At 35.8% G+C, this 12,269-nt stretch overlaps 1 protein-coding gene across 2 annotated transcripts in view; it reads left to right on the top strand.

The window, feature by feature from the left end:
- The window catches only part of OLA1 (Obg like ATPase 1), a 170,780-nt gene that overhangs the window by 98,378 nt on the left and 60,133 nt on the right, over window positions 1-12,269 (top strand). For both annotated transcript variants that reach the window (XM_026492535.4, XM_026492536.4), the window contains one exon: window positions 1,696-1,871. In XM_026492535.4, coding sequence (XP_026348320.1) covers window positions 1,696-1,871 — 176 coding nt within the window. The remainder of the gene's footprint in view (window positions 1-1,695; window positions 1,872-12,269) is intronic.

Genomic DNA, 12,269 nt, shown 5'->3' with positions numbered 1-12,269 from the left:
AGTTCCTAAGTTTCTCTCTGTTATCTACTCAATTAAAATTGAGGGTTGCGTTAAGAAATTGTCATTTAAAACCTGATGTATATACTGTTGTTGAGGACATCGCTATAGTTGTTAACTCATTGGTTCTTACATAAAGATGACTACATAGGATATTTTTCATTTGGAGTGTCATAAAAAGTGTAGTTATTTTTATAGCTGAACTGACCATACTGTCTTTGTTGCTCTGCCACGAAGCTTTCATTTTTATTTTCCTATTTTATTTTGTCATTTGTGTAAGATGCCTCAAAACATGTTAAATATTGTACTTCCAGGAAGTCTTTTTTCATACTTTCCAAATATTCAAAAAATGTACCTAAATCACTGTCTGTGTAGTATATTTACCAGTAAGATATAATATACACCCTCATTTCTTGCTAATTTTGTTCATATAATTTGTATGGCACTATTTAACATATCATCAGTTTAATGCCAAGAATACTTAACTATTATTTTAAGTACTTATATTTTAATTGCAACAATATACTTATGTTTTTTAATTTATATTACTGAATAGTTGTACATTGAGATACAAACAGCTTAATTATTTTAAATTCTAGAAAATTATATTTAAAAATTCTTTGTAAACTAATGCGAATATCTTGGTCTTTGATACAGAAGAATGAGCTATGGTCACTGTTTTTCTCTTATTAAAACTCAATCAAACTGTCTCTCATGATTCCTATGATATCTTTATCTAAAATAATCAATGCTTTATGTTTGAAAACATCTCATTTTGGGTATATAATCTAGTTGGTAATTTAAATTAAATTAATTTGTTTATAAATGTGTTTTTTGTTTTGTGGGTATATCACTGCTTTCTGTTTATAATATTTCTTAGTATTTGTTCATTTTTGTGATACTGTTCTTTATCTGGTAATTTGAGTAAATCCCAGTTGAATTATGTTGCCACATTATGTCTTCAAAAGGGCATAAAGTCAGTACACATGCTTCAGTAATATCTGGTTGTTTTACCCTTATGTTTCCAGTTGGCAATTTGAAATTATGGCTTCAACTGCACTTTAAATATGTGATAATAGCATGTGTTTCTAATAAGGGCCAGCACCATTTTGTTCAGATAGTGTGAATGGTTGTCACTCATATATGACAAATGCACCTTCATCTGCTTCTTTGATAGCCCCCTAAAAACCATACCCTCAAATCAGGCCGATGAAATTAGCTGCTGTGTAAATTGTGTGTCTGAGTGGTTCATTATCTAATCACCGTCAGAACCACAGTGATAAAGTAGATTGAAGCAGGGAAGAGGTCTGCCAGATGATTTCACCCACCCCCCCACCCCAAATCCGGTTTCCCTTGGAAACCCTAATAGTGCAGTTTAGAACTTCAGGCTCTCATGCCTGGAATTCAGTATCTTTTAATGTACCAAACCTGAAAATAGCAGTAGTTCTGGAGCATAATTTTCTTCCTGTAAAGATCATAATTTTATTTATTTCAATCAGTTTTTGAAATGTTGAAGTTCTTGAATTACTGTTTTGTTGCTGGTGCCCTAAATATCACTAAATAGGTCAAAATATATATATACTATGTCCTGCTTGCAAGAATTCAGATTTAATTTGAATAAGTTGTTAACCTTCTAGGAATCTTTAATAATGGCTTTCTGTATTGTTTATTGGATTGCTTCTCTTTAATTCATTTTAGGTGCTTTTGAAGATGATGATATCACGCATGTTGAAGGAAGTGTAGATCCTATTCGAGATATAGAAATAATACACGAAGAACTTCAGCTTAAAGATGAGGAAATGATTGGGCCCATTATAGATAAACTAGAAAAAGTGGCTGTGAGAGGAGGAGATAAAAAATTAAAACCTGAATATGTAAGTAAAAATTTATAGCTTCTTTGATACTTGAGTTCATTTTTTAATTAAATTTTTAATAGTAATGCATCTAATAAAATTAAGTACCTAATATTGTTATGGAATTTTAGAATCCAAGGATAATTTCTGTTAAAAAATCATGGAGAAACTTCATTTTCTTTTGGTAACAGAGGGTCATTATGACAGGCTATTTAAGGTGTTCTTAGCAAGGCATATTTAGCAGTAATATTGAGTTTTCATATGGTTTCTATGTATATTCTCAAGTTTTAATGTTAGAGAAGTGTAGCTTTATGATGAAAAACTTACGGATTTAGAGCAACAACTGAATGTATGAGTTTTGTGGATTTGAAGAAGTGATTTATACAAGAAATTGGTCTTCCATAGAGGTTGACTGAATGAATGTACTTCTAGAAAGGCAATTTTAATCTTTATGGAGTGAAAACACATATCATTGTGTTTAATATTCAAATGTGTTTTTTATCATATTGTACTGAGTAATTAGTAATATATAATAAATGTTTCAAAATCAGTTTTGAAGATTTTAGTTTAAGTATGATCAAATGGTCTTTTACATTAAAAAAAAATGGCCTTAATTATGTATTTTCTTGGGGCACCTGGCTGGCCCAGTGGGTAGAGAGTATGACTCTTTTTTTTTTTTTTAAAGATTTAATTTATTTATTTGACAGAGATAGAGACAGCCAGCGAGAGAGGGAACACAAGCAGGGGGAGTGGGAGAGGAAGAAGCAGGCTCATAGCAGAGGAGCCTGATGTGGGGCTCGATCCCATAATGCCGGGGATCACGCCCTAAGCCGAAGGCAGACGCTTAACCGCTGTGCCACCCAGGCGCCCCGAGAGTATGACTCTTGATCCTGGGCTTGTGGGTTTGAGCCCCATGTTGGGTGTAGAGATTACTTAAAATCTTTTTTAAAAATTATGTATTTTCTCACTTACTAATATCTTCCCTAAACTGTACTTGCTTTTTAAGTTTTTTTTTTTTTGTCATGGGAAGGATTTTCTATCTTTTTAATTTTTAATGTATTTTTAATAGATGCGTTTATTTTTAATTTTCTTATTTTTTGAAAACTCAGTTGATTAGGGAGTGCTGCACTCTTTTTTGTTGTTGTTAAAGATTTTATTATTTGAGAAAGAGAAAGAGAGAGAGAGAGCTGGGGGAGGGGCACGAGGAGAGGGGGAGAATCTCAAGCAGACTCCGAGCTCAGCACCAAGCCCACCAAGGGGCTTGCTCTCACAACCCCAAGATCATGACCTTGCAATCATGACCCGAGCTGAAACCAAGAGTCCAACGCCTGACCGACTGAGCCACTCATGCACCACAGGAGTTCTGCACTCTTAAGGAAGAAATCAGTTACAGAATCAGCCTCTAAAGCTTGTGCACACTATCAGTAAATTATGGTTGACAGTGCCTGGTCTTGGAACAGGGAGGCCTGTGTTGGGCCACTGGTTTCCTTGGTAGTCTGGAACAGCCCAAGTTATCTTACTTCTCTTAACATCATGACTATTTCAGTTATTTCCTATTCATATAGAATAGAGAAAGGAGAGAGATTTGTCTGAAGGAATTGTATGAGATTTAGGACAGAGAAAGGGATTAAAAGTATGGGTATGAAAAATACTCCTTTTTAAAAAGGAAAAAAGGTTGTGAGAAAGATGTTGGGATTGAAAGCAATTTATCTGCCCAAACAGCATGGTTACTGATTAGAATAAATTCTTAAGCAGTCATCCCTTAGTTTATTGAAACTTAACTGATATCCTTATGTCTTTTAGAAGAATTACTATCTTAAAAATAAAGTTATCAATGTTGCTTTTTACTGAAATGGGAGTAAGGGACATCAGGTTCTTCTTAAATTCTTGGGCTACCATTTCCTGGCTTTTCCTCTCAAAGAAAACCAGAATGTTGAGTGCTATTTTTAATACCTTGTTAACAGTATTTTCTTTTTATTTCTAAAATATTCCTAAAATTTCTGTACATGATTTAAAAGCATTGGTTGAACTCATGTTTACAGAAAAATCTGAACACCTTCTCCCCATTCATTTTTCCCTTTCCCCATTCAACTTTTCTGGATAGATGGAAAGCATTATAAGCTAATTTTCTTGTTTCCCAAAACTGGTCATTCCATCGTTTACTTTCCTCATATTAGATTCCACTGCTTCAGAATAAATTACAGATCCATGTTTCTTAACCTTTTTTTTTTCATTATCACCATCCCTAAGGAAAAAAATTAATTAAAATTTAATTTAAATTAATTAATTTAATTTCTCACTGATGAGAGAAATTAAATACTGATGAGTAAGGATTTGTTGGCTAGGGTTGAGCTTTGGAGGACCACAAACCATTTTAATTACTAAGTATTTTTCACCCATAAGAATCAATCTTTTGCCCCTCTATGAATAATATCACCCTCACTGAGAATGTATGCTATAGATTCTTGTAGCAAACCCAATACTGGGAAATATAGTAGAACACATGGCTTTTAGAAGATTTTTTTTAGTTGTTAGCAAAAATAGGATTTGGGTTGACTCAGTAACTCAACTTGTAGAGAATTAAGATCTTTTACAGTACTGAATCATTTACTGCAGGGACATCTTGTCTTTCTCATTTTTTGAGTCAGGCACTGTTGGACACTTTTTATATATGTTATCTTATTTCTTTTTTTTTTTTTTTTTAAAGATTTTATTTATTTATTTGACAGAGATAGAGACAGCCAGCGAGAGAGGGATCACAAGCACGGGGAGTGGGAGAGGAAGAAGCAGGCTCATAGCAGAAGAGCCTGATGTGGGGCTCGATCCCGGATCGCTGGGATCACGCCCTGAGCCGAAGGCAGACACTTAACCGCTGTGCCACCCACGTGCCCCTATGTTATCTTATTTCAACTTCACAACATACAAGTATATATATTATCTCCATGTTAAAACTAAGGAAGCCTAAATTTCAAGAGGCTTTATGAATTGCTCGAGATTTCATGCTTAGTAAATTGTAGACCAAGTTTTTCAACCAGATCAGTCTGACTACAGTACCAATAAGTTTTTTTTTTTTTAAAGATTTTATTTATTTATTTGACAGAGTGAGAGAGACAGCCAGCGAGAGAGGGAACACAGGCAGAGGGAGTGGGAGAGGAAGAAGCAGGCTCCCAGCGGAGGAGCCTGATACGGGGCTCGATCCCAGAACGCTGGGATCACGCCCTGAGCCAAAGGCAGATGCTTAACGACTGAGCCACCCAGGCGCCCCAGGACCAATAAGTTGTTGTTGTTGTTTTTTTTTAAGTAAGCTCTAGGCCCAACAGGGGGCTTGAACTCATGACCCTGAGATCGAGAGTCAATGCCCTACTGACAGCCAGCCGGGCACCCCTGTCTTTTTTTTTTTCCTTGTAAAATTCCAAAAAAGTGTATTGACCTCATATGCATTTAAAAAATAGTTGTAAAATAAAGGCTAGCAAAACCTTCTTGCATGTCAAGAAATAGAACATTATTAGCACCCAAAAATATCCCTGGTACTTACCAGTCTTAACACTCTTCATCTTCCCACAGCTAACTGCAGTTCTGAAATTTATAATAATAATGACCTTGCTTTATACCAGTGTACGTGCCACCTAAAACAGTATGAATTTGTTTTTCCTGATTTAATACTTTATATAGTGTCATGTTATATGTATTTATATGAGCATTTTTCACTCAACATTATTTTGTGTACTCATTCATGTAGCATTTACCTTTAACTCATTTGTTTCCCTTACTGTAAAATATTTTATTGGAAGAATATATCATAATTAAAAAATCTTTTTTACTGTTACTGGGCATTTCAATTCCCCCCCCCAAGTTTTTGATAATTACGAACAATGCAGCTGTGAACATTCTTTTACATCCTCGTGCACATAGGGTAGTTTAAGGCATGTGTCTAGAAGTAGGAGTATATATATATACCTTCAACTTTCCTAGATAACACTGTTTTCTTAGAGTTTATCCTGTTGTCACCACTTGATATTGCCAGATTTTTTTTTTCATTTTCGCAATTTGATACCTGTGTGATGGTATTGGTTATGGTTCTAATTTGCAGTTCTCTATGTAAGATTGGAGACCTTTTTTTTATATTTGTTGACTCTTGGATTTCCTCTTTTGTGAAATGTCAGTTCTAATTTTCCCCATTTTCTCTTAGATCAGTGTCTTGTTCTCATTACTTCATTGAAGTTATATATTTATTCTGGATACTAATCATTTGTCTTAAATGGATTGCAGATATCTTCTCCCATTCTGTGGCTTTTGTTTTTGCTCTTTTTATGGTATCTTTTAATGAACAGGTCTTAATTTTTAAGTATAGTGGTTTTTGTGTCTTAAGAAATCTTTCCTACTTTAAGGTCATCAAGATGATCTTTTATGTTCTAAAAGCCGTATTATTTTACTGTTCTCAGTAGCCTACCTGGAATTTATTTTTTGTAAGTAGTATAAGGCAGGCATTGATTTGATATATTTTTTTTTACCTGTTATTCCAACACCATATTTTAAAAAGACTGTCTTTCCCTACTCCTATTGAAGTGTCTCTTCTGTCATATATCAAAAAGCTGTGGCATCTTAGCTTTTTCCTGAGGATTGGCAGATGACCCCAGGTAATAGTGGCCAAAAGCAACAGTGGGATGTCAACACTGTTGAGTGGTGAAAGTGAGAAGGGGAAGATAGAATGAGGGATTGATACACAGAGTCTGGCCTTATATGTGTTCACCAAATCATTTCTGTACTTCCCTCATCCCCTGCTGTCCCTGTCTCTAGTCTAGATCAGGGACAATTAAAGTGTGGTCCTCAGACTAGCAATATCACCATCACCTGGGAGCTTGTTAGAAATGGAAGCTATAGGGGCGCCTGGGTGGCGCAGTCGTTAAGCATCTGCCTTTTGCTCGGGGCGTGATCCCTGCATCCTGGGATCAAGCCCCACGTCAGGCTCTTCCGCTGGGAGCCTGCTTCTTCCTCTCCCACTCCCCCTGCTTGTGTTCCCTCTCTCGCTGGCTGTCTCTGTCAAATAAATAAATAAAATCCTAAAAAAAAAAAAAAAAAAAAAAAAAAGAAATGGAAGCTATAGATCTTCTATATCAGAATCTCTGAGGATATGTTTTAACAAGCTCTCCCAGTGGTTCTTAGGCATGCTAAAGTTTGAGGTTCATGCCATACAGTGGGCAACCCCTCCCCCGCAAGGGTAGAAGTGGCTTAGGCATCCCTACCTTTTCTTAGTGTGGTGCTGCCTCATTATCTTATTAGGTCCTTGGTATTATAAGGTATTTCCTCCAGTTAGACCTGTTTTATAGTTGTTGTTAGAGAAATTCACTCTGAATCACTTAGTTCATTATTACTGAAAATGGGGGTCTTGGCAAAGGTATAAATGTGATCTAAAGGGGCACCTGCACCCCAATGTTTATAGCAACAATGTCTGCAATAGCCAAACAATGGAAAGAGCCCAGATGTCCATTGACAGATGAATGGATAAAGGAGAGGTGGTGTATATACACAATGGAATATTACTCAGCCATCAAAAAGAATGAAATCTTGCCATTTGCAGTGATGTGGGTGGAACTAGAGGGTATTATGCTAAGCAGAATAAGTTAATCAGGGAAATACAATTATCATATGATTTCACTTATGTGGAATTTAAGAAACAAAACAGAGGAGCATAGAGGGAGGGAGGGAAAAACAAGACAACACGAAGTCAAAGAGGGAGACAAACCATAAGAGACTCTTAACCATAGGAAATAAGCTGAGGGTTGCTGGAGGGGAGGGAGGTGAGAGGATGGGGTAATTGGGTGATGGGTGTTAAGGAGGGCATATGATCTAATGAGCATTGGTGTTACATACAACTGACGAGTCACTGAACTCTACCTTTAAAACTAATATACACTATATATTAATTAATTGAGCTTAAGTAAAATAAAATATTAAAAAATGCAAAAGAAAAGAAAATGGGGGTTTGGGGGCACCTGGGTGGCTCAGTTCGTTGAGGATCTGACTCTTGATTTCAGCTCAGGTCATGATCTCAGGGTTGTGAGGTGGAACTGCTTAAGATTCCCTCTCTCCCTCTTCCTCTGCCCCTCCCTACCCTCTAAAAAAATATAAATAAAAATTTAAAAAGAAATTAAAAAAAAAAAAGGAAAATGGAGGTCTCCTAGATATAATTTTACCAGCGATTTCCCTGATATCATAATGTAACATTATGACAGTTGGTGAGGATAGAAACCAACTTAACCAGGGAATGATGTTTGAAGGTGGGTTAATTTTGTAAGTAGTTGGTTTATTTTTACATCATATATATATATACTTTTATAACTACTTTTGCCTTAAAAAAAAAAACAAGTCATAACCATATTTGTAGTAAAATAAGTATGGAAACACCCTCAATCATGTTAACAGTAAACATCTGGAAAGTTTAAAAAGTTTTAAGAACTAAGTATTTGGAAAGGGAAATGGGTGATTAGGGTGAATACTACTTAAACTCTACACCTCTCTGTTACTAGAACTTTTTTTTCATAATAATGTATTATTAGTTGTTTTTTTTTTTTTATTTAGAAAAAAGCTCTAAGGAAATTATTTCTTTTAGGTGGTCTCCCAAAAGGGTTAAATGCATATCCGTTGTCCTTAGCTGTTTCTGATCTATATTCATCAAGCTATAATTTTAGCTTTGCACTGGAGAAAGAGTTTTGAAGTTTCTGTCTAAACTTGGAAAAGGAGTATAATGGGAGATGTGAAGCTGGAAGAGATGCACATAAGAGAAGTTATAGGCTTTAGGATCACTTCCATCTTCACTCACCTGAACAATTATGTGGACAGTGTGATTTATAAACAGAGGTTAAGAAGAAACTCCTTATGAGCTTTCTCAAGACTGTTCCATTTGGTGTTGCAAAGCTATTTTGAGTCAAATATGAGACCCTTCGCCTTTTCGTCTAAACTTAGGTTAAAGTCTTAGATTGGGTTTCCTCAGAAGTAGACACCGAGGCAAGGATTGGAGTGCAGGTGGTTTCTTTGGGAGCTATTTTAGGAGGCACACTTCAGGGAATGAGGAATTAAGATCATGAAGAGAAGGAAACCCGAGTTTAATTTTGTTATATATTATTTAATATGTAAACAAGCAGGTAGAAACCTGAACAGCCGGGGCTCAGTCCTGTTAGGGACCTCTGAAAAATAGTATAGAAAGTTTCTTATAGTTTTTCTGTTGGAATGATGAGGAGGCTGGGGTGATTATCAACTAATTTCCCTCAGTCACTGGTTATGGGCTGCTCCTAGAATTGTGAACTCCCTGGCACCTGTTGGCCCGTGATCTGAGCACGGCGCTTAGGCAGAGTTATAGATCCTTACAGCAAGAAGCCATTAACATGTACTGGACCCGTGAGGGCAAAGGGGATATGGACAGCCAGCAGTCTCGGCTATATTCCTTCACCCAGTGTGCTTTAAATTTTTTGTCCAAATCATTGTATTTACTTTTGGTTATTTTTGGAGATCACAGGTTTAATTTGGTGACGCTTTATATTTTTCCTTTCTTCTGATTTATCTCTAGCTTCCCCAAGACAGAACCTATGTGATTATATTAAGTATTTCTTGTAGAGGAGTTCTAAAAAAAAATGTTTCCTTACATTCGCTGACAAATGGTCTAAAGTATAAAATGATTGGCGGGACTTTAATTGGACATAGATCCTAGGCTGTAAAAGAGATAACTACTTGAAAGTTATAAACAAATTAGGTAGATCAGTTTGTTTACTAGTTACCTATTTTCTAGATAATCTTTCAAAAATTCAACATTTCTAGCCTCTCTTCTTATGAAGTTTCCATTTTCTAGATTCGAATATCATTTGTATTTTTATGTAAATAAGCAGGAAAAACTTAGAACTTTTTAATGCTAAAACAGAATCTCTCCTAAGGGTAAGGTATATTCTGGAGTAAAGTCATCTTTTATAGTGGGTCTTGCTGTTTGTGGTAACACTGAGGCACTAAAGAAGGCAGGTGTGTGATAATCATTTTCTATTGGTATTAACTACCTAGTGAATTAGTTTCCTAGGGCTGCTGTAACAAATCCTACAAACTGGATTAAAACAATAGAAATGTGTTCTTTCAAAGTCTAGAGACTAGAAGTCTGACATCAGGGTGTTGGCAGGGCGATGTTTCCTTTGAACCCTCCTGAGGAGAATCCTTTCTTGGCTTTTCAGCTTCCGGTAGCCCTAGACGTTCCTTGGTCCGTGGCTGTATAGCTCCAGTCTCTGCCTCCATCTTCACATAGCCGTCCTCTCTCTGTGTTTCTGCCAAATTTCCATCTTCTTACAAGGACACAAGTCACAATTGGGCTGAGGGCCCACCCCTACTCCAGTATGGCTTCATCTTAACTAATTCTCAATTAAGGTCACACTCTGAGTACCAGGGGTTAGGACTTCAATGTATCTTTTTGGAGGACGGTTTATGATATAACATTAACACTAGGGCATTAAGATCAAAGTTGATTTTATTTTTAAGATTTTATTTCTTGATTGGAGAGAAGGTTTATGAGTGGGTGTGCGGGCACATGTGCGAACATGAGCAAGTGCAGGGTCAGAGGTAATCTCAGCCAGACTTCCCTGATGCGGGGCTCGACCTCATGACCCTGAGATCATGACCTGAACCAAAATCATGAGTTGGACACTAAACCTACTGAGCCACCCAGGCGCCCCTCCATTCTTGTTTCTTAGTCATCTTTTTAGACATGGCCTACAGCAGAAGTTTCCTACACTTTTAAAAATGTTTTGATTATGATGAACTGTATATAACATTAAATTTACCACTTCAACCATTTTAAGTGTACAATTTAGTGGCATTAAGTACATTCACAATGTTCTACAACTATTACCATTGTCCATTTTCAGAATTTTTCACCATCCCAAACTGAAACTTCTCCTTCCCCTCCTTAGCCCCTGGCGGCCTCTCTTCTACTTTCTCTATGAATTCACCTATTCTAGGTATCTCATATAAGTGGAATCATAACTTTTGTCCTTCTGTGTCTGGCCTATTTCAGTTAGCATAGTGTTTTCAAGGTTCATCCATTTTGTGGCATGGATCAGAATTTCATTCCTTTTTAAGGTTAAATAATAATATATTTATGTACCACATTCTGTGGACATTTGAATTGTTTCTACATTTTGGCTATTGTGAATAATACTGTTACAAACATTATGGTACAAGTACATTGTGGTTATAACATTTTTGAAATAGTCCAGAAGGAAATACTAAGTGATAATAGTGGATTAGAGAGATAGAGTTATGAATGCTTCCTCCTTAAATAATTTTCTCTTTTAATTTTATTGCTTTTATAAAATAAATTTATGGAAATGAACCCCAAAGTTAAAAAATTATTAAATATAGCAACCCATTTAGAAATGCATGAACCAGGAATGTGATTAGAGATTATTGTAGTTCATTATTTAAATCTACATAATACACATGCCCCCAAACTAGGAAAGAGGTTATAAAATTTTCAAAATTAGAATGACAAGTTGCTTAATTTAATGTGGCAATACCAATGTGAGAGTCAAACTATGCTAGGTAGGACTACTTTATGGGTTTAGGAGAAATGATTTTCATAGTAAGTATTCTAAGCATAAATGAGGTATTTTTGACAATGATACTCTTAGACAGCAGTGGGAAGGATTGAGGCAAAGTATCTCCTTTTTCGTGAACTGGAATGAGAAAAATGAGGGTATAAATGTAATTGACCAGGATTTATTAAATGATCATCTTAACACTTTGTAAGGTATTTACTTTCTCGGTTTATAGTCATTATTTTAAACAAATCATTGTTTTTCTTTTAAGGTTTTAGAGAAAATTTTTTTACTTATTTGGTAATATGTGAACATACAGGGAAGATCTGCTAAAGATGAAAATCTTCTGCGTGATTTAATCTGAGAAGTTTTATTGTATTTTTTCATGTTTAGTCGTAAGGACCAAGGATTCAACTTAGGCTATTTCAAGAAATGGGTTTTTATTTTTAAAATACAAGGCAATAAGGGAAATGGAAATCCAAAAATGTTTAAGATCGGTAAGTGTGGTATAGCCAGGCCTTTTGGAGTAGAATTGTAAATCAGCCCAGGGCAGCACCCAGGAATTCAGAAGTCTGCACCTTCTCTGTGTGGTGCCCTGCCATTCATGTAACTCAGATGGTCTTCATTTCTGCTTCACTGGAATTCTACTTTTTTTTCTGCTTCCACCAGAGTTCATCTGCTTTTTTACATACTGTTTTTATTCCTGATCTCTGCTTCTACATAATTTCTCCTTACTTCTAATTAACCTTTGTCACATCATGTAATTTACTCTGTCTTATGTTCATTCAGTGTATCTTTACAGCTTAAGTCTCCAATTGTCTTATCTCAGTATTTCCTGATCCGGATTCCT

The sequence above is a fragment of the Ursus arctos genome, unplaced genomic scaffold (assembly GCF_023065955.2).
Source record: "Ursus arctos isolate Adak ecotype North America unplaced genomic scaffold, UrsArc2.0 scaffold_1, whole genome shotgun sequence".
NCBI lineage: Eukaryota > Metazoa > Chordata > Mammalia > Carnivora > Ursidae > Ursus > Ursus arctos.
The sequence above is the reverse complement of the archived record's forward strand: the minus strand, read 5'-3'. Positions and strand labels throughout refer to the sequence as shown.